At 37.3% G+C, this 23,513-nt stretch overlaps 1 protein-coding gene across 1 annotated transcript; it reads right to left on the reverse strand.

Annotated features, from left to right (window-relative positions):
• Window positions 1-3,906: 3,906 nt before the first annotated feature.
• On the reverse strand, window positions 3,907-13,009 carry LOC149224550 (pyrophosphate--fructose 6-phosphate 1-phosphotransferase subunit alpha-like). The gene is made up of 19 exons (XM_089386149.1): window positions 12,835-13,009; window positions 12,489-12,675; window positions 12,219-12,391; window positions 10,518-10,633; window positions 10,330-10,404; window positions 9,650-9,763; window positions 9,446-9,513; window positions 9,260-9,343; window positions 8,669-8,722; window positions 8,458-8,538; window positions 8,249-8,342; window positions 7,504-7,577; window positions 7,281-7,391; window positions 7,146-7,190; window positions 6,435-6,491; window positions 6,038-6,142; window positions 5,784-5,900; window positions 5,506-5,609; window positions 3,907-4,427 (listed from the first exon to the last, which is right to left on the reverse strand). Exons 2-19 carry the CDS (start codon window positions 12,561-12,563, stop codon window positions 4,301-4,303), a joined length of 1,674 nt encoding a protein of 557 aa, XP_089242275.1. The 5' UTR covers window positions 12,564-12,675; window positions 12,835-13,009; the 3' UTR covers window positions 3,907-4,300.
• Between the last annotated feature and the right edge of the window lie 10,504 nt (window positions 13,010-23,513).

Here is a 23,513-nt window from a genome sequence, read left to right on the forward strand (position 1 = left end):
AGGAGTATTCTCAAATATGGGGCAAATGGGATAAGTGATGGAGATTTGCACATATAGGCCCATGGTCTTACTCATAGTATTCTATTGACTCCTAGTATTACCCATGGTATTCTAATAACCCATGGTATTGTGCTCTTTAGAAAAGTACAAGGGAGAGTGATTCATTTGGGTGGATCAACAAGAGAGCATCTTCTGGAGGAGAAGAACGAGTAGGCCTCAAACCCATTAAGGGCTAAGAGGGCTTGTGAAGGGCCAAAAGGGATGAGAGGATTGATAAAACTAGAAACAGTAGAGGATCAAGAGAAAGAGGCTCCTAAGAGTATGGACTAGTAGCAATAGCAACAGGGACACAACCTATAGATCTGGAGGAGGAGCAAGATTTTCCTTCAAACTCTACCAGGAGGAGACTAAGATGGGTCTGAGAAGAAGACACGCCATACAACAACACCAGGCTCAGGAGGAGGATTAGTGTGATACTCTAGTGTGTCGAGTCCTTAAGGGCCGGAAAGGCCTACAATATTGAGTCAAAATGAGTCAGGCTTCAAAGGGAGTGAGCATGCTCATGAGGGAGTCAAGTGCTCAGAGGAAGACGACCTTTAGGTTCAAGAAGTCACGGTAAAAGATGGCCATGTAGGATTTCCAAGAGTAGGAGGCTTCAAGGAGCAAGATGTCTTGAAAGAAGGGTCCCTATCATACAACGGGAAATGCTTATGTCATATGGAGCAATTGTTGTAGCAGATCAATGGTGGAATGTGTTCTAGGCTCGAAGTTGAAGCCACTTCCAAGTGGTGTTTTGAGAATACATCCCTCGCTAAGAGGGAGTGTTGATGTTTTGGGTAGCATTAGGAGTATTCTCAAATATAGGGTGAATGGGATAAGTGATGGAGATTTGCACATATAGGCCCATGGTATTACTCGTAGTATTCTATTGACTCGTGGTATTACCCATGGTATTCTAATAACCCATGGTATTACGCCCTTTGGAAAAGTACAAGGGAGAGTGATTCATTTAGGTGGATCAACAAGAGAGCATCTTCTGGAGGAGATGAACGAGTAGGCCTCAAACCCATTAAGGGCTAAGAGGGCTTGTGAAGGGCCAAAAGGGATGAGAGGGTTGATAAAACTAGCAACGGTAGAGGATCAAGAGAAAGAGGCTCCTAAGAGTATGGACTAGTAGCAATAGCAGCAGGGACACAACTTATAGATCTGGAGGAGGAGCAATATTTTCCTTCGAGCTCTAGCAGGAGGAGACTGAGATGGGTCTAAGAAGAAGACACACATACAACAACACCAGGCTTAGGAGGAGGAGGAGTGTGATACTCTAGTGTGTCGAGTCTGAGGAAGGTGCAAGGAGCAGTGAGGGAAACAAATCTAGATCAACTGAGGAATATTGAAGGACAATTCTAGGGCTTGATTAGGTGGCTAACTCTAGGTTATTGTTGTATATATAATTCCTCAGTTGGGCCAATATCCTAGTAAGGGAGCCCAAGTAGGTTTTGAGAAAAATTTAATGAAGAATTGTTGATTGGGAAGAACTTGTATGTAATATGTTTATTGCGCATGATCTAATTGTTGGTTTTATAAGTTTTGTTGTGCATAATTTGTTTTTGGTTAGACACATCAGTGTTTTTCACTTCATTAGTTGTGTAAAGTTAATACGAAGTTGTTACTAAATCTAGTGTGTGCGTGTGCATCGAGTCTATTGCCCACAAAGTATAACAAACAGCAAGAAGTTTTTCTTTGTAATAAATCAAGTGGACAATAATGTTTAAGATTGTATGCTACGGGTGATGGAGGTTTAGATCCATCAATCACGTTTTTCCAATGTTTTTCTTCTTGGTAGGCATCATGTACATCAATAACCATGGAGATTCTAGAGTTCTCTTGTACAATATAGAAGTGTGCAATCCTCATATGGAACTACTAGTTGTTATCACCTAAAAGTGTGAAATTCAATTTGCATTCTTTCAACAACATTTCACAAGTCCTATGTTTGTTGGGATCTTGGATTTATCATTTTTATTACATGATTGAAATATGCTCAAGTCTTTTGAGGCATATTTGAGTGTTCAAGTCACACACTTGGAGGAAACGTTGCACATGTGGTAGTGATTGGCCTTTCAGGGAATATTCTACATTTTTTCCATAATTTTTCATTAAAGAAACTTTTGAGGCATTTTCACACTCTTTGAGGCAAGAGTTGCATATATGGAGTCATGAAGAGGACATCTTAGCACATGGTTCATGGCTAGGGAGCCCACTCTATGAGGAGCACTCAACATAGGCGTATAATGAAGCTCTTTAAGAAGTATCCATACTTAAAAGTCTCTAAAAGAGGGTGCGCTAGGAGTTTCTAGATAATTTTATGGGTTATAAATCAAACCATAAAATGAAGTCACTTCCACATTTGCAAGACATATTTTCATTATGGAGAAAACTCTAGATCATTAGGCTAAAAGTGAAATATCTTGTGCGATTTTGTGGCATGATTAATGAAATATTCAGGGCTACAATTATATCTTGAAAACTCATTCTTGTATCTTATCTTCCACTTTTCTTGGCTTGAAATATTGTTGTTGTTTTAATGTTATTTTGCATTGTCCCTTCTAAAAAATAAAATTTCAAATATGATTATGTTATGTACCAATTTTTTTTTTCTCAATACAAGGTTGTCTTTTACTCCATATTTTAGATATTGAGTTATGTTATGTTATGTGATGGAGCACAAATATAAAAAAACCATAAATTTTCAAATATGATTATGTTATGTACCAATATTGAGTTATGTTATGTGATGGAGCAAGAATATTAAAAAACCATAAGTTTTCAAATATGATTTTGTTATGTACCAATATTGTTTTTTCTTAATAGAAAGTTGTATTTTCTTAAATCCTAATTTATATGATAAAGCAATGATATTATTGAATCTTTATAATTATAATATATTATCTAGATAACGAATTTGCAATATGGTCATAACTAGAAAAAGGTTGTTATTCATCCTTGTTAATTGAATGATGTCTATTATTAAGTTGTGCAAATTCAAGTATTTTTACTCCATGACCCAAGGTTAAAACACCAATCTACTTGAATCCACACATAACATCTATTGCATATCATAAAAAAATTTATTGCTAAATATGATTTTATATCGAGAATTAATAAAAATTGATTTAACAATAAAGAAATCCACTTTGTGTTAGAGTAGAGAGTAGAGTTGACCTAAAATGAAAAAAGTGACCACTAAAGTGATAATGGGGGGTGCTTTTAAATTACCTTCACATTTTTACTAAGCATTTTAAACTTATCATTTACTCTTGAAAGGAACTTAACTTTGGCTTTCCCACCGGTCCTCCTTGTATAGTTGTCTAATTGTATAATTTAATTCATAATCCAAATTCTCAATACATCTTCTATCTGCTTTGTAACTCCCCAAGTAATTTGCCATTTACAATGCATAATTTAATTCACAATTCAATTGTATAATACATCGGTTCTGTAGCGCTTTTAATTATTTAAGATTAGTGATTTAATCCATTATTTAATTTATAATATATATATTTTCTTACGCAAAGCTGCACCAAAAATTATATAATGATTTACTCTTTACGAAAAATAATAATAATAATTCAAAGGATTGATCCTCATCCTCAAATTTATGAATAGAATTCCTAGTAAACTCGTTACTCATCGATAAAAGTGATTTGAACCGGTCTGGAATGAAGAAAAATTATTATTATTTATATGATTATTCAAGGTAAAATGTTAAGCACTGCTCAGAGAAATCGTGTTTTTTTCTCATTGATTAAATATTTTAAGCTCAGGCGTCATAGTATAGCTTTGAATCTTTATGAAACTATAACAACTTCGACAGAATATTTGTGTTTTAACCTCGTCTCTTTCATGTTGGCTAACAGAAAATTCATCCATGCTTTTTAAGCACCTTTTATTATCCGTCATTGTTCTTCTCCATTAATTAATTCGTGATCAGAATTTCGTAATCAGAATTCTCTTTAAGCAGGCAACAAATATCATTTAATGAATCTTAGTGGCAGAGGTTGCTGCAACTTTTTATAAATCCTCACTAGACCGCCAAGATTTAATATACTTGACCTGACCTGAGAGATAGTGATCACAACTATATGAACTAACAGTATAATGCCCAACTCACATTTTCAGTCAAATAGAGTTATATATTAAAGGAGTTGAGGTTCCTAAATGTGTAACAACTTCCAGAATGTCTGAGTTGCCAGATAGGAAGAGTGAATACTAGAGCTATAATGCCTTGGATGTCTCCAACCTAGTCTTCGGCTTTAATTGAAACTGTTATTAACCTGGAATCTGATCCAGGCCCTTGATACTGAATAGGTCCAGGACTTGTGTAAAGATCATCCATCAACCACTTTTCTGCATTTTGGAGAAGCAACCTGCCAAAAAGAGTGCAAAAAACTATAAGAAATCTTTGGATTACTCAAGCCTCACAGAGAAAAAGGGGGGAAAACGAGGCTACATAGGTTAGTGATGTCCAGCTTCAACATGTGTGAAGTACTGGATCTGGGTGCCCTTGCATTGGTAAATTCGTGCAGCTTCAACATGTGTTAAAGTAGTAGTACTGGATCCTTTAGTGGGTGACCTTGCATTGGTAAATTCATCCCCATAATAAACCAAGTAGGGAAGAGTATCAAAACAATGCAATTGCAGAGAAACATGAGGGTTACACAGCTTTCATTTACCTATTTTACAACCTACAGGCTTACCTTTTGACCATAATTGAATCATAAGTAATGGACCCTCTCCAATGAAATTACTGGTAAATACAACTCGCCAGTCATTAGATGAAACCTGGAATGTAATAAAATGATAAAAGGGATAATTTGGGGATAAACACTTCTCAAGTCTAGAATACTTGCGTAGCTAGCTCTTCATAACAGTTTAGCAGTAATGCCACTCCTAATTGTACTGGCCTTACAAATGGACGATGCCTGGTTTGTCACAAACCTGAAACTGTTCAGCATGTTATGTGGAAATGCAAGGTTGCCGAAGCTTTTTTGATGTGGCTTGCTGCTGAGTACAGTTTTCTCTTTGTTGCCTCTCTTTATTAGAAAGAGGTTATTTTTGGGGACAAATGGATAATCTCCAGGCACGAAGACCATGTGGAACCAGATTAGACCGAGAGACATCTTCTTCTTATGGAAACAACGGTGTGGAACGACCTTATAATCCAGTCCATTTGGGAGAAGTTTCAATTAATTGATTGGAATTCGCTATACAGATCTCTGCTATGATTGACATATTTAGGGATACTGTAGATGTTCTTGAGATCAGAGACAAACTGGACATGCTAGCTCTCCTTGCTTATGTAGGGAGGAGGGTGAACCTAGTATGTGTCTGTCTTTTGGCTTCCTAATGTATCATTCTTGATCTGCATTTTTATTGTTCCCTAGTGAAATATCAAATGTATTTTTCACAAAATAACGGATAGAAGGCTAGTGAGTGTGACCATACCTATTTGGCTTCCCCTTAAGATTGACCTTCTCTGAATGAATGGCAAGCTCTCCAGATTTAACAGCATTGCAGTCTTTAGGTTGCGTGTCAAGAGTCATCATGGCCTATAGGCACCAAAACAAGCATTAGACTAAGGGAATTGAACAACATAACAAAAAATATTTGTTCTTGATTGAAAATTTAAAGGAGAGAAGCCTATTTTGGTACTATGCTAACAAAGAACCATCTCTACAAAGGGAAAGATTACTGTGTCTAATCTGAAAGATAGTGTGACATACAGTGAATGGAACTGCCCCACACCTCCACTTGGAAACTGGTTGAATCAGGTTTGTGACGGTAGCCATGTAACCATTCAGCCAATTCATGACAAGATAGAATGCTAATTGACCTAGAGTCTGCAAGAAAAAAGCATCAACTTGTTCAAAGGTACACATTACTCTGAAACTCCGGATTTGCTTCCCAGTTTATTAGGTCACTACATCTTAAACACATCTGTATGGCCTGTGTAATGAAAATGGTAGACTGCACTTACAAATGCATAGTTGCAATCAAAATTAGATGGTAAAGAGCCACGAGATTGATAACACAAAAAATGACACACACTGTCCAATTTCTTAGCTGTGTAAGTGCCAGCCTTCTGCAAAACAGAACACTCATTAAGGTCAGAATACTTTTGCTGGAATATCATACAAGAATCTAGATTTGTCAGATTCTATACAAACTTATTTAGTTCAAGAAAAACAACTCTAAAATGGAAACCATGGTAAAAGCTCAAGCTCCTGAAAATATTACCGGCCTAGATCCCTAGACTACTGATTTGCATCAGACATACGTTGTTCCAGCTCTTAACTAGTAAATGAAATCCCACTTAGATAATAACAGTATGCCACTTTGTCAAGTTTTGTACAAGGTAAGAGAGAATATCAAACCTTCCGCTTGGCTAGCTCGTCCTCAGCTAGTTTTGCCAGAAGTTTTTCAGTTTCTATCTGAGTATCCAGCAAAAAGGACAATTTTAGTCTGTGTGCATAACAAAATGACTCTGACACCTATCTTAATTTGATACAGAAATCTGAGGAAGCAATTGAAATCTGTTGATGACTGTCTTCTCCTAGACTCATACAAACTTTGAAATCATATCTTGCAATATCAACTACATATAACAATCGATGATACTTCAAGAAACATCAATTTTTGAAATCAATCCCCCATTACAGACACACTCTCAAACTTGCATTGAAGTTTCTTATGAAAAGTTGTAGATGTCTGACTTACAAAATATGTTGACGGGGGTAATGCCATACTAAGTTTTATTGACACTGTAAATAATATCAAGCATTTGGCTTTAATTGAAACTATCTTTCCGATAACATTAAATATACAAAATATCTTGCTTTCCTTGAAAGGCCAAATGATTGAATTTAAACATGATAATGAGCAATCAGAATGCCTCAAAATGTTAGAATGCAGGGTGAAATATAGATGGGTTTGATTCTTTGAAGCTTTTTAGGGGAATTAACTAAAATGGATTCTCCCCAGAAGCATTTTGGGTAGTGTCGCTTATTATCATACCACCAAAACTAAAAATCAGTAATATCAGGGTTCTCTGAAATAACAAAAAGTCAATAAAAAATGTTACATACATTTGACAAGTAATTCAATCCCTCTGTCTCCATCTCCTCGAGAAGCTGCATTTGCAAAAGTCATCATCACCTCTATAAAACATTTTCGAATGGTAGAAACTGACATAAATAAAAAATTCGGAAATTTCCAGTTACCTGCTTTTGGATAAAATGTGGAAGAGATTTCAGCAGAGCAGCTGACGAAGGTGAAAGTAGTGATGGACATTTTTTAGTGCTTATGCCCTCTTTTAGTAAGCCCTTTATTTCCTGTACAGATAAATAAATTTTCACAATCACCACATAAGTTGTAAAGAAACTCTATGGAAACTCTAAGGGAATTTATGCGTTGAAAGAAGTAAACTGAAAGACGCTTACAGACCTGTATTAGAAGTCGAATATCCACAATATTCTCAATGAGGCCTTCCGATAGAATAATGACACCATGATACTTACCTGCAATATACCATGACAGCAAGGCATGTTAAAATATTAATGTCAGTTTGACAATGGTGTAGCCCAATTGTTTTGCAATATTGCCATTTTGGTTTATGTTTTTCCTGTATACCTCTCTTATGTTTAAGAGGTCATACTTTATAATGTTGTATGAAGCAAGTCAATGTTATGGTGCATCATTCTTTTTTCATTGTGTGTCGATCTTGAACTAAGAACCATTTTGACATTAAGAGGGCGTTTTTGAACTAATCCCAAATTGACATTAAGAACGAGTGTTAAAAATTAATGTCAACTTCACAAGGTTGTGACCCAGTTGTTTTGCAATACTGCCATTTTGGATTATGGTTTGTTATGTGCCTCTCTTCTATAGAAGATACCCTACATGTAATGGTGTATCATTATTTTTCAGTTGTGTGTTGGTCTTGATTCTTGACTGTGTGCGCTTGCTTTTCTAACAAGGCATTCATACTACATAGCAGTTAAACAAAAACTAATAAAAGGACTAGTAGTATGAAGTGGAGGGGATGTTCAAGCAGCTTATGCCGAGCAAAACAGATGATTTCCAAGAGGAACGACCAACAAGTTACAATCACATTCCTAAATCAACCAGCCATTGTCTAACACAAAATGTCAAAATTTGTCCAATATGAGGAGAAAGATCATGGTATTACCCTTCTCTGCACGGGCTTGAATAGCATCACAAATACGATTGGTCACTTGAGAAAGCGTCATATTTGATGTGGCAACTTCCTCTCCAAGAATCACCTGCATCCACAATTGCATTTATGCAAACTGAATGAGTTGTTAGGAAATCCAAGCACAGCAGGAAAGCAAGAGGTGTCCTTATCCAAACATGTACCAAGTTAGAACACAAGCTTACCAGATTTGGATTTGATTGAAGAGAACACTCAAGAGCAACATGTGATGCCCCTTTCCCCACAAGTCGTACGAAGAAATAGTACTAACAAAGATTGTAAACGAGGAGAACAAATCAAGCATCAGTATGGCATACTTTGAGGACCCATAGATTGGCAGTTCGCCAAAAACGGAAATCTAAAGAATAAAAAGCGGCATTGTTGTTTAGGAGTTACCTTCCCAGCTGACAGAGCATCAAGACAGATATTACCAATGAGTTGGGAACTGACCTGCACAGAATATGCTTGTTCTTAGGAAAATTGATCTACCAGATTGAATGATAAATCCATGAGCATTCTGATTAGAAGTGTTTTTCTTTTCACTATTTTATGCTTTTTATATTATACATAAAAGTACAAGTTAAATCGGTATGATTCAGGTTGACTACTCATGACAGACAAGAAAATGCGTCTTGATTGCAAAGCAAGATCTGGACCTCTCGTATCTGTCCTAGGAATATTAAAATTGACATTAACTATTCTGAAAATCCATGTGATCTGATCTGAAGTTTTCGCTTTGTAATTCAAAGTCTTTGAAGATATATTTCCAAACCATGTTGTTTCGTTCAACCAACATGAGTGAGCCATAGTAAGTCTGCCTAACCTTATTAGGGTCCAAATTATAACCTGGAGGATTTTAGTATGAAAAACTTTATCAGTAGTTTGCTAACGGGCTACTTTCATATCTCAATCAACAGTTCTAATAACTATGCTTGAAGCGGTAACCTCTATTCTATGATTAATTTTTGAAGTTTTAGTAAGGCATACCTTGCATACAGTATCAAAGCCTACATCTGTTTCTACAAATTCATTCTTTAAATCGCCTTCAAGTGTGACAGGAACTCCAACGACCTAGAAAGTGGATAAATAAGAGAATTTAATACTACGAATCAAATAAATTAGAACATACTTAGTACAAAAAAAAAGTCATTCAGTTGTTAAATATTCCCTTACAGTTGTTTGACATTTTGTAGACTCGAAATACTCAGCCAGTCGAGCTGCATCTGTGTTTGCACTGCAACCTGCCGAGAGAGATGGTTAATTAGATGCATCTTGCTGGTCTTTGTCAGAAAATCTTGCCATGAGTTAATAAGTTCTTCAAATATCTTAAGCCCTAGAAACAATGGAAAAGGAAAATAGCTTTGTCATCTAACTTGCCTCCAATAAAAACCAGCCCATCCAATTTCAACGTTATACAGGACCTTCTAGCAGCTTCCATCTGCTGGAATTCATGTATTTTCTTTGATGACTGCCCCAAAAGATCACATCCTCCTGTCATCATCAAAATTTTCAGTCACAAGGTTGCATAACATTTCAATCGTGAAAACTGGAAGTATAAGAAAGATATCAGAAGAATCAAATGCCTAAAAAATTTCACAGAAACAACCCAACTTCTGCCACAGCAGGATCCAAACTCCTAGGACATGCCACTCATGGGATTCCCAGAATCCCAGGTAGATGAGAGAATTGAATCTGGGCCAGTGGATGTAAATCTCACCAGTTTACACTGAACCACAGCCCAACCAACCAAAATACCAATATTATCCTCTGTTTTTGGGCCAAAATATTTTTTAAAATCTATCAGTGCTCCTAAGGAATTTTTTCTGGAAGAAATATTAATTTCAAGGAACCTAAAATATTATTAGATGAAGTGAGGGAAGGAAGTTTCATCTCAAAAATTACTAGTGATAAATGATAGACACTTATAGTGGCGGATCGTATCCCATTAACATATTTAAATTAAGATACTTCATATATTCAATCAGCATAGACAGTTCAAACAGAACACAGAGATCTGATATCAACTCCTTTGTCTTTTTTTGAGTACAGAAATGCACCTTGATTGCGGTAGCCTTTCAACAAATCATCTGTCACTACCAATGTGTTTTGTGAACACAGACCATCAATCCCACCTGTTTCACAACTTTGTAGTGTTAAAACCAAATTCAGAAGAAGGAATTATGCGAGTACTTAGAAAAGTTACTCGGGCTTCAATTTACTAAAATCTTACGGCTACTGTCCTTACCCACGAATCCAAAGAGGATACTGTTGTTGTTGTGTGCCTTCAAAGCATCAAAAATCCCTGCTATCACATTGTGAGCACCCGGTGATTCAGCTTCCATTCCAAAAACCACTCCAACCCTGCCATTATATATTCCAAATACAAACAAGTCAAAGTGAAGTTCTGCCACCTTTGGAGGTCTATTATCCTAGAGCATTAAAAAGGACCAGTCCGTGTTCAAAGAATCACAAGGTCATTTTTCCATGATATGTTCCATAGAGGCAAATGCAAATCTTTCCCCACTATTTTTCTACTAAAGTTATTAATTCCTATGGGAATAAACCCTTGATACATGCTTTTGATGGCAAGTCCTATTCCCATGTCTGCAGGGTGAACAACATGGAAGCGGTTGTTTTGTCCAAGCAAGTACTGACTGTAAGAAGGGACCTAGGAGATACTGCAAGAATCGGCCGGTATTCTTCAGTCAATCACAAGTAAGACCCCTTCATGTTATTTGAATACTTCTTATTTCTGTTTTTATCAGAACTTCTTTAGGAATGATGATTTGAGTGCTTTCTGATGAGAAGCTGGCAAAGCCCTATAGGGACTGCTTTTAGTGTATTTTGCAGAATTGTTCTATCATTTTAAGATGTATATCAGACTATAAATCCAGGACTATTTTTCTCTTTTTGAGGTTATGATGACACTTTTGGTAAATGTTCACTCTTGTTAGGATACCCAGAGATGAAAATCAGGGTATTCAATGCCCCTATGAAATGTTACGTTTTCCTACTGAAAAGGAGAAAAAGAATAAGCCCTGGAGCAGTAGAGAGACTAATCAGTAAAACCTTGGGACTTACAAAAACAAAATTAGCTTAATTGGAAAGATGAAGCCAGAACGCAAGGGCTATGGAGTGACAAAACTTCCGATCTGACTATGTCTGAAGCGTTATAAGAGATGCCGGCCTTCTCTCTCTCAGGATTGGAAAAATTGGAGTTGGGAGTTATGGCGCACCTTTCTCAATATACAAGGAGAATTGTACAGAAAGACAACGAAAATATGGCTGAATAAGGGTGCAAGCTATTTTAAATGTGAGGGTTTTATTCACAACAAGGTTTTTGGCATGATTCATTCTATATATGGTGTTCCCAACTAATGGAAAGCTCTGAAACGGGCTTCACAGATGGGCACTGCAGCTATTGTGGAAAGCCAAAGGACATTGACCATATTTTCCCGATGTACCATTTGCTAAGGTCTAGATTTGGATTCAAAGCCTTCTGTAAGTATGTTCGCTTATGTGCTCTAGAAGTAGGCTATTCATCTGGGGGTCCTTGGGACTGCCACAAAATATGTGTAGAATGTGTGACAGATTGTGAGGATGGTCACACCCTATTTTTTCTAGCAATATAGATGTGCTTTACGGAAATTGATAAGGTATTGACTTTAAATTCTAGAGTTATCAGTCTCTCTGATTGTCTTAAGAAAAGATTAAAGGAAAACAAAATTAGAGATAGGAGACATATAGAGATTAATGCCAGGCCTGCGGCTCGGCTATTCTGGAGCAGGGATTGATATTCCATAATCGACCCCTAGACTAATTATACTGAAAGGTTCTTAACAATGCATTCTAACAGGTCTTTCAAATGTTAACTAAAAACTGGTCCAAAACCTCAAGTGATTCAACCTTCAGGATCCGACTTGGGCACTTTAAAGTGTATATATACCTGGTCACTGCGCGACATATGTTTCCCTCGATTTCTCCATTGACCAAATTCTGAGAAACGAACTCTACCAAAGGGTGGTCATATGTAAAATTAAAGGACGTCCTGATTTCAGCCTCATCAGATGAATGTGCTGCGGAAGTGGTATCACCACGCAACAATTGCACTTTTCCACGCTGCACATCCAAGAAAAAATCCTCACTACTAAACATAAGATCCTTGAAATATATATATATAACGCAAAATTTAAAGGGTTTACAGAGAATGAGAAACCTCAAGTGCAGGAGGAATTTGCGGAACGAATAAGCTGCGGAGCTGCTGCAGAGTTCCCATGTTCTCCATGCCCATATTTTCTTCTGTCTGCACAATGCCCAGTCTGACTTACAGGGTTCTCGCTTGTAAATCACAGAATGGTAACAACAACGTATAACGACTATAATATTTGGCCCAATTCTTAGCTCTGTCAAAATTACAAGGAGGCCATTGTCAATTTTATAGTTTCTCCTACGTTGACATTTGACAAAAAACATTCAGGAAAAAAGTGAAAAGTTGAATGTGTTTAATTCGCCTGACAACAACTGCCAAGCCAATTGCAACTGTTCAGAAAACAGAGACATACTTGTATATACGAAAAAAGCGAGGAGTTGAATTAATTAAGTGGTCTCACAACTGCTCAGCCATTTGTAGCACTGTTCAGACAGTAGAGACAATTCTTGTACATGTAAGAATACGCTTCCCTAATTATGTGTACCCCATCTAGAAGATTGAACAACGCGGGTTTGACTGAAAGATACATAAATCTAACCATCAAACTTCTCAGCGTTTAATTAATGTTTTGCGCGCCATGCCAAAGCTACCCTGGAAGCAGGTGTGACAAGTCTGGTTTTATAGAATATATGAAGTGGGCTCAGTGTAACTGTTCCGGTTTCAAAAGTTCATAAAAATTTGTAATTAATAAATGCATTTAATTTTTTTTTAATAAAAAATTAAATTATTATGTCATAGGCCTGATATATTTTTTGGAATAGGGTTTATAGGTGTGATATACTTTGGAATATCCGAATAGCGTTTCTGGAATTAAAAAATATATGGACGGTGTAAATTTAATAATATTATTTTATTTTTTTCAATAAAGTTAAAATTTTCAAAACGCATTTATTTTTTGGACTCCCACTCCTATTTTGATATTATAAATTCTTAATTTTATAAATGACACATAGTTATTTGGATTAATATTAATATTTATTAATATTTTTTTATCAGCGGTGTTTGTATTTAAGTTGGTTTTAGTAAGATTGTTTGAAAAATTTTTGGTATAATTTCTCTAAAATCTAGCAAAAATTTATTGAAATCACATGCTTAACTCTTACGTAATCTAAGTGTCATATATGTAATCAAAAAACCAATTTAAATAACAGAAATAAAAATTTCAGCTTAAATATTTCCACCAAATTATAATGCCAAAAAATCTAAAAAATCACACTAAAAATAACTTTTTTTAATCAAATTAAATAAAAAAACAAAATATAACCATTAATTAAAACAAATATCCTGCGGTTATATGTTCCTCGACGCAGGACCGAGATCATATGGTTCTGGAAGTTTTTGTGGTCAAAATCAACGGTACGTACGTTGAAAGGTCGATGGGACAAACCGCGAATGGGTGGCCAACAGAAATACATAAGGAACGCCATTATTTGTACCACATGACAAGTTTCCGAGAAGTTATTTCGAGAAGTTTCCGAGCACAAGGACGGCACGCAATATGTGACTTTGTTAAAGGGAACATTGTGAGTGTGGGTTGGAGGTAATTTTTCATGGAATTTTTTTCTTTTCAAATGGGAATCCTATGGGGTGAGAGCCATTTCTTCAAAGAAACTTCCCAAGTCTTATGAGATGTGGGGTGTGATACATAGGTTGGGAGTCGTGTATGGTGAGCCAAAGAAGATTCTAACAAAGAATATATTCAAAGTTTTGAATGCTGATGTTTTGTTTTTTAAATAAATGTATTTTAATTAACTGTTGTATATTTTGATAAAAAAACATAATTTGTTTTATGAGGTAACAGGTAATTAGTTAAAAAAATAATTTAATGTGATTTTAAAATATAATATAATTTATCTATGTGTCTTGGATAGATAGTGTTGGGTGTTATGTTAAGGCACTCTTTGATGTGAAGTTATGGGTTCAATTTCCTACCCCAATTAGAGTATATATTGGACATGATGAAGATGTAGTCCTGCCAAGTTTATAAAAAAAAATTAACGGAATTCATTGTAAATGTCTAGTTTGATTATTAAATGTTTTTGACTTTTTCTAGTAATATTTTTGGTTGATTTTGTCAAAAATACGCTGGGGTTTTTTGGAATGGTAAGTCTATTATCGACACAATTCGAGTGCCTCATGAATTTTTGAGGGTGCTCAATGTATTTATGCATTTGAAAACACATTTTAAACAATGAAAATCCACGATCTTGTGAAATTTTCATCATTGAATTCTGACCAAAAAGCTAAAAACATCTAAAGGTTAGACTACTCCCATTACAAATAGGAATATTTTAGATGAAATTATTATTATAACAAAAGAATCAAATACATTTGATGTAAAAATAGAGAAAAAGAGGAATGATGAATCACATGTGTTAAAAAATTATGAGAATATGAATTAGATTTCATAATTTTATTTTAATATATGTGTATGTGTGTGTGTCAATAGAATTGGTAGACCAATCTCTTGTTATCAAGAAGGCCTCGGGTCAAGTTAGAGGGACTACCCCTATACTCTTGAGTCTAATGGAACCACTCACAAGCACACTAGGTAGTGTAATTGAGTTTCAAACCTAGGCAGGGCCCCAATATTGGTCAGCAAATGCTTTCCAGTGCTAGACGCTCATTGTTCCACCTAGCTCGATAGGCTAATTAGACTTTCATAAATTAGCTCCAAAGAAATATCAAGTTTGAAAACGTATGGATACTAACAGAATGAGTGTTGCATGACATAAATGTTCTTTTCAATTCTACTAATTATGGTTTCTTAACAAATCCCTTTCAACCTAACTAAGGAATACCACAAGGAAACCCCTTGTCGACATATCTATTTATCAAAATGGCAAGAAAAATAATATGTTTATCATAATGGCAAAAGGCCAAGGTAAAATGATAAATACCCTTAACAAACAATGATAAATACCCTTAACAAATAAATAGGTAATCATCAAATGGTAAGTGTAGGCACTTGTAATTTTTAGATGGTAAGATGTTTATGGATGACATTGTGATCCAAGAAGCAAGATATTGCAAAAAAAAAAAAAAAAACTCTTTAAAAGCATTCATATACAAATTGATTACCATATCCATGAAGAAAAATTTAATATTTTCTTCTTTTAACACTACATTTGTAGTATAGGTTCTTATTAAGGTTGTCATTTCCATTCAAATATCTTGATGTTTCCCTTATTGCCAATAATGTAACAAAGATATATCGGGAAGAACCTATGTCAAAGACAAAGAAAAAATTATGCCAAACTTTTCAATGCCTCTCTTTAACCGGGAAAGTAACTTTACTAAAGTAGTAATGCATGCAATCTCAATCTCCTTGTCTTAATTTTGGCATTACCACAAAAATTAATAAGAAAATGGAAAGAACCTAAAATATTTTCCTTTAGGCAATTCATGATTAGAAGTCAAATCACAATTGGTGCCTTGGTAGGATATATATAGCCCAAAAGCGCAAAGTTGTTTGGAGATGGAACTTATAGAGAGATTCTCTATGGAACAAAATATTGCTACAGAAATATGCAAACAACATTTCATGGAAAATATCCCTAGAACCATGACATTATGCCAATAGATGTTATATGTGAAACATGTTTGTGAAAATGAGGATAAGATTGATCATTAAAAGTAGCTTTTGGGAAACTCACGAGAATGTAGAATAGTCGGTGACAAGGTGTTATGTTAAGGAATCCCTTATGTGAAGGTCATCAATTTGAACCCCATGGGTACAAAAAATCCATCCATATTAAGGGTTGGTGTGGCTTAAGTCGGGTGCAATCTCTGGGTGATTTTGATGGCTTAGATGTCAATGGATTGCAGTTCCCTAGATAAAGGTCAATCCCATAATTTGCAGAAAAACTAGCAAACAAAAAGAAAATAGATTTTGGGAAAACGAGCATGGAAGATTAGCACTCTTCTAGAAGGACTCATGGAACCAATTCACGCTTCTCAAACACAATAGAGATTAGTGAGGATGAAAATAACTAGACCATCAGTTAGGAGGGAGGCAAATTTATCAATTTTGGTCACAAGTAAAGAGAAATCAATACCATCGTCAAACCCCAAAGGCTTTGTATGTTAGAAATCACCATAATGATGGCAAGGAAAGCTACAGAGTGATAAAATACATCAAGTATGGTAAAAAATAGAAAAAAAAAGGAGCATTGTTTGATAAAAGAAGGTGTTGATTTTCTTAGTGTAATTAGGGATAACACAATATTTCTGAAATTATGATAATTATTTTTGTGTAGATCTTTTTTAACTTATTCCAATATATCATTCAACAATTATACTTCAAAAATTCAACCATAAAGAACAGTGGAACAATAGAGATAACAATACACAGAAGAAGATAAGATTTATCATGGGAAAACCCACAAAGGGGAAAAACCCAATAATATTTTTCAATGGAGAAATTCTTCTTGTTCAATAAGAGACACACCTAACCCTATGGTCAAACTTAGTCTTTCCTCCAAGCCACCTCACCTAATCACATCCAGCAATTCACTCTACTGATCTGCCCCTGAAATTTGGTCTTCTATGTCAGCTTTAGAAACTCGGCTTTCTACGGTTACTTTAGAAACTCTACTTTTTACGACATAAACTATGCTTTCTGTGTGACCTAAAACTGGATTTAGGTGATTTCTTCCTTTTTTCCCAAAATCAAATAAAATAAAACTTAGGACTGTGTCAACGCTTTACAAGATTAAAAATGGGTCTTAAATTAGCAGGGTTATTCAATGTCTCTTCAAATCATGAATAATTCTCCATATGTAGTTGAACATAATAAACGTAACACACATAATCCATGAAGGCACAAATAAGAGAAAGACAAAGGTTTGTTGACGGAGTTCACCTCTCCTATGCTACATCTCTGGGCCTGTCAACATGACTAAACCACTAATATATTCAGTATCAATGAAGTACATAAACAATTGCTACAAATAAATAAGTGGCTATTACCCCTACAAGGTAATATTCTCCTACAAAGAACTCTCACAAAAACAACAACTCCAATATCTCCTTCAAAGATGACATACTTCAACTAAAATGAGTTAAAAACATCATGTGCATGCTTCAATTCCACATTGAAACATATAATCAAAACTTCATGATAATAGAAGTTCAACCTGAGTTGAACCCTGCTAGTTACAGTTGTTGTAGTAGCCTTCTAGAATTGAGAATACCCCTACAAGGTCTTCTCCATGCCCAAAAACTTCCCAGAACTGCTTCCAATCCCTGATTGATCCATACACCTTTAGTCTCAAACCTGCAAAATACCCTGTAGATGTGCTCAAATAAAAAAATAGAGGTTACCAATGGATTCAGAACATCCAAAAACCCCTAAGAAGCCTCTTTTTGAGCTCAATTTGGATAAAAAATCCAAAAGTTATGAGCTTCCAAGCTCTCTCATGAATTTCTTATGATAAACATCTCACAATTCGACCTAAACCTAGCTTGAGCACCCCAAATCTGAAACCGGCGCGCAAACCTAGCCTACAATCCCACTTGATGGGCGAATTTGTCAAATAATTAAACTTCCCATTAACCCCCCAGTTCTGAAATTTGTGGTGGCATGGGAGCCACATGCCGAGGGGCTGGGGCTAACTGCCCACCCCCGCCAGTCGGGCTCCCAACATCTGGCGCTTGGTTTCATTACGCGCATAGAACCAAGGGTAGGTGCTAAAATATCAGGCCAGGTGCCTAGTTTTTGGCGTGCTTTTTTTGCTAGTAGTGAGGTTGTATTGTGAGCCTATGGCCTGGGGCTAGCCCTGTCTGCTCTCCGCACTCCCGATTATATGGCGGGTCATGTGACCCGGGCTGGCCCCTATCCAATTCTTCGCCCGCAGACATGGATTTAGCCTTCGGTTGTGGTATTATGTGTTGGTGGCATCGGGACTGTGGGCCTGGGCTAAGCCCTAGCCCTAAGCCCCCTTCGCCAGTGACATCAGATCGACTCACTTATATTGTTGTGGTTGTTGATAAGTGTACCCAGGATACGGTTGATACTGATAAACTGGCTGCTGGAAAGCAGGACCGAATTGGTACTGTCCCTGGTACGGTTGATAAGTGAATTGTGGTTGACTTGTGACAACCGTACTTAAACCAGGTTGTCCTACAGGCATCTGAACCGTAGTTTGAATCGTGGATCCAGACGGTGGTAAAGATGTCTGAGGAGTAGATACAGGAACAGTAGAAACCGGAGCTGTCGATACTCCAGAAGTAGGTGGGGTAGATTGAACAGATGTTGCGGCAGTTGCAACAGTTGTTTGAGATGGAGTACGAGGTGCAGTAGGCCCAGACTGAGAAACTACCGAAGGTACAGAAGTTTGAATATTAGACTGGACTGGTTGCTGGGGTGAACCAGAAACTAAGGGTTGTCCAGTTTGAGATGACAACTGTACATTTGGCTGCAACACTTGTTGAGTTTGCGATGGATCCCACACTATGTTCATTCCGGGGTACTGACCCATAACAGGTTGAGAATATTGACGACCATAACCGAGTTGAGGGTAGGTTTGATAATTGAAAGGTACATTTCCCATCCCTTGAACATAAGATTGACCTTGGGGTGGTTGGAAACCTTGGTTCGAGTACTGACCTTGGGGTAGATACCCCTGAGGCACGTACTGATACTGAGGTTGACCTTGAGGTATAAATTGATACTGGGGTTGACCTTGGGGTACATATTGAGTCTAGGGTTGACCTTGAGGAATGAGTCGATCTTGCGGACAAGATAGACCTTCCTAGAATCTAAAGAAGACCTAACGACAAGCAGACCAACCAGACACTATCTTTCTCTAAATATGCTTCAATAAACAATAGCAAACAAGGGTTTTTAGGGCCTACCTTCAGTCCAACGCAAGCTTGTGGATGCCCTCGCTCCTTTGATCCAAATGAGCTCCTTTTCGCGAATCTGCAAACACAAACAAGGCAAACACATTAAATAGCACCTGAAAAACCAATTGCATAAAACATATTTAACATGAAAGTCAAGGAGTCCATGAAACAAATAACATAAGATACTTGTTGAGAAAAATGAGTTTGATTGTATTAATTCAAAAGAAGAAGAACCTTACAACCTTTGCCTTGACGCTGTACAAGCTCCTCCCAGGGTCCAACAAGATGTCTCCTCTACTTTGACAAGTTTCACTCACTCTCCAATGGAACCAAGAGGTATGTGATCTCTCCTCTCAAGCTCAACCAAAGAGTCTCAATTTCACCAGCATTTACCCTCAAAATGTTCAGCTTCTAACCTCTCTAGTCCTCACCCCAATGCCTGTATTTATAGTGAAATGGAGGGAAGTTACTAGGTCCTCCTTCAAAGGGATAAAGCCCTCCTTCAAAGGGATAGCTCCTTTAGTCAAGGGATTAGCTCCTTCTCTTTTGGGATGCATGAACCACCTCAGAGCGAACAATCCACGTCAAAATTCCTTCTAGAAAACTCTAGAATTAACCCAAAGTGAGTTTTTTAAGATAAAAATTGCGCCTTTTGACTTTCACAGGGGTCCTCACCTACACCATTAGGAACAGAGCGAGTAGGTATGCAGCTTTTGTACACAGAAGGTGCGGGACCGCAGGTGACCATGAAAGAAAGTGCGCAACCAGAGTTACATTGATTTTTAATGTCTTTCTCCCACTTTCAAAGCTTGATTTGAAGAGCTGAGGTCTTAGACTTGCTTAGGAGGACAGTACAAGTGATGATAGACCCATACTGACTGCAAATAATCATGGTGACGATATTTTTGTGTAACAGATTGCCCCCTAAAGTGCGAAGTCTGTAGTAGATGAGGATTTCATTTATCATATAGGAAGAGTGAAGTACTTTATCATTTCGAGGATTATCTTGTGGAGAGCCCGGTCGGAACCTGTAAAAACATTCAATGCAAGATATATATATGAGATCATATCATCGCTGAGGTAGGCATTCCCATACTCATATCAAAACTAACTAGAAAACCTATCTACTATTTGATACAGGAATGATTTTGTAAAACATCATAAGTATAGACTCGTGTGAACACAGTATGGACGCAACCATCTTTTATGAATAGTCCACAACATAATGAGTACAAAATTCCTCGCAGCCTGGATGGTAGAAACTAGATCCAGGGTCTTCATTTCTATATCCCGAAATAGTACGATTTTATCCATGCGAATAAATGTGTTGATGTCGAACATGGTAGAAACCACTTGATTACGAGTCAATGATGTAAACTGTTAACAAGTGTGAGAGAAACCACCAGTGATGTCAATGGCTCTCAAAGTACCCAGTACAATCCATGAGATGCGAGTAGATGTGTTGATGTCGAACATGTCACGGAATCCTTCGATTGAAAGTCAATGATGTAAACTGTCGTCAAAGGCGAGAAACCTGCCATTGAGGCATGCAGATTTCAAGGTACTGATGATTCCTAGATCATCTTTCTAGATAATGTGCTGATGTCGATAGAAAGCGATCCGTCGTAGGCAAGCCCACAACACGAAATCATAGATCAAGTTGAAGAAATTTAGTTGCAAGGACTGACTCAGGAATGGTCAAGATGGATGACAGATATTTTGCAGATGAATGGCTTATTGGCAGTGACCTCTTGAACACATAACGACACAACAGATGGCTTGGTGACAATTAACCCAACGTTAATACCCAAAAATCGGCTGAAGACTTTCAATGTGGTTTGATCAACTGTTAGGCAAAGGATTTCCCAACCCAGGTGAATAAAAGTGTTGTGTTCAAGAGTGGTTACAAAGTATGACAAACAGACTCATTTTCCTCTCTTTTCCCCCACCATTTCTGGCAAGTACCTCTTTATTTTTGACAAGCTTGAGGAGGATAACATTTGCTTGATTATAAGCTCATCCTTCGGATGAGTCCAACTTAGTTTAGATTCGAACCCTAAGAAGGAGTGGTTCGTTCCTGTTTGTAATTGAACAGGTCCTTTACTGTGAAATTTTAACGAGTCCAATATAGGAGAAACTCGGTGTTTTTCAATTTTAGAGAGTTTGAAAAAACTTAAGAAGACTCCAGGGTTGACCTTTTTCGTAAATTTGTGTCTCCCAAGCCCGAAAAAGTATAAAATAATACTTGAGAGAACCGCTTGATATTTTACGACCAAGGAGTACTTTTCGTTATTAGTGTCACTGATATGAAAAAGTAAAAAAGCGATCAACGACACGTCGTTTTATAACCAATATCAAATTTGAAACGACAAAAATCCGGCAATCTTTTCATGTTTTTTACGGTTGGAAAAGAGCTGTAAGTGGACCGTCTTTTAATTCCGTTTTAACGAGTGTAAAAGAAACGCTCGGCAATCTTTTCATGTTTTAGGAGTCAGAAAAGGGCTTAAAGATGACTCTACTTGTTTTTTCGTCGAAAATAATAGATTTCGCCTGAACAATCCTGTATACTGCACAAAGACACAAACATTACTCATAGCTGTTTGAAATGGATAAAAATGTTGTAAAATACCTTTTCAAAGTGAAACATAAACAAATTTGCAATTCATTTACTCAAAAAACTTATAAAAAGGGGTTTTGACAATTCATTTTTACCGTTCGAGTTTGGGTGAGAAAATAGTGCTTTTGCTTAGAAAACTTCCCGTGAAGATTGTGGAAAATCCAACCGTCGGAATCGAGCGCCGTCTTCTCCAGGTAATCCACATCATCTTACTCTTCATTTTCAACCGTTTAGTTTTTTGATTTAGCCCCTCATTTTGTTTTTTGGGAGAGTTTTTAGGCGCAAAACCCGCGTGCGGGGGTCCGCAGGTTTACCATTGCGGACCCTCGGACCTCGACTTTTTCTCCATTGGGAAAAAGCTCGGGGTCCGCACCTTCCGTGTAGACAAAGTGCGGACCCACGCACTGTGTCTAATGTGGAGGGTGCGTACCCCACCGCAAGGGTTTTGAACCCAAAATTTCTAAAAAATGGACCAATCAAAAAGTTTTCTAGCAATCTAATTAATCTTTATTCTTGATGCAGAGAATATATCATGCTAGATTGGCGAGAACGGGAGCATGAGGACGTGGATACCGCCGCATGGAATCATCAGCCTTCACTTGATGCTTTGAGGGCATGTGGACTGTACAAGTTCTGGACCATTCCTGGCATGAGGGCTCAGGTAGATTTCTTACAGTGGCTGGTTGACAGGTGGAGCATACAGGACCAGTGTTTCTTCATTGGCGGGCATCGGCTCGAAATCGAGCCAGAGGACATTTATTTCTTGACTGGTTTGCCTATGAGAGGCGAAGACTTGACTCTATACGGGACTAGGCTAGGTGGCCAGTCTGTCGATAGCCTCCGGCTAGAGTACTGCAACAGCCAGGCTAAAGACAAAGGGATAGACATAAAAACCATATCCCGTCCTGAGCTCATGGTGATTGTGTTTACTGTCACCAGACTTTGCGGAGCTGCCGCATTACATGTTGCCACCAGATCCCAGATGCGTATGGCAGTTGATTGCTTTCAAGGCACCATCTTCAACTGGTGCAATGCTGTGCTGGCCAATGTGAAATGCCAACTGACCAGGACCAAGAGCCAATGACTAAAGACCTTTGGTTATGGGGCTTTGGTCATGAGTTTTGGCCTGGAGAGGGTTCCTATGCTGATCCCACAGCATCTTACTGTTGGAGCTGGGCTTCCTCGAGAGCCCAAACTAATGCGATGGGTTGCAGTCATGGCCCGTCACCCGGACGAGAGGACAGAGGTTGCTCGGTTCAAACATGAGTATTTCCAATGGTTGGAAAACCAGGTTTTTGCCATTCAGGACTTCCCTTACGCTGGGATAGATTTCCGTGGTGACCCTGTTGGGTCCCTATAATACTAGTGATTACCACATTACTATTGTAGTTATACCCCTTATTTATATTGTTGTGCCCCTATTACCCACATATTGTTATTTATGTGCCCCATAGAATCCCTCTATTATTATTTTTGCGGCTTTATATTATTATTGTTAGGTCGGCTGGATTATATTGTGACTCCTTAGACTCCTATATATAGAAAGGAGGTTTTGTCATTTGTAT

Source organism: Pinus tabuliformis, chromosome Q (assembly GCF_031772625.1).
Source record: "Pinus tabuliformis cultivar Carrire ecotype Pingquan chromosome Q, CPIR1, whole genome shotgun sequence".
In the NCBI taxonomy this organism is placed as follows: domain Eukaryota; kingdom Viridiplantae; phylum Streptophyta; class Pinopsida; order Pinales; family Pinaceae; genus Pinus; species Pinus tabuliformis.

Bases quoted from the DNA above. Each gene is read 5' to 3' on its own strand.
- LOC149224550 (XM_089386149.1), bottom strand. From the start codon at position 12,563: ATGGGCATGGAGAACATGGGAACTCTGCAGCAGCTCCGCAGCTTATTC. The intron at 12,392-12,488 runs GTTTCTCATTCT...TTGGATGTGCAG, and splicing joins AAATTCCTCCTGCACTTGAG to CGTGGAAAAGTGCAATTGTT. The intron at 9,764-10,329 runs GTGCATTTCTGT...TGATGATGACAG, and splicing joins GAAAGGCTACCGCAATCAAG to GAGGATGTGATCTTTTGGGG.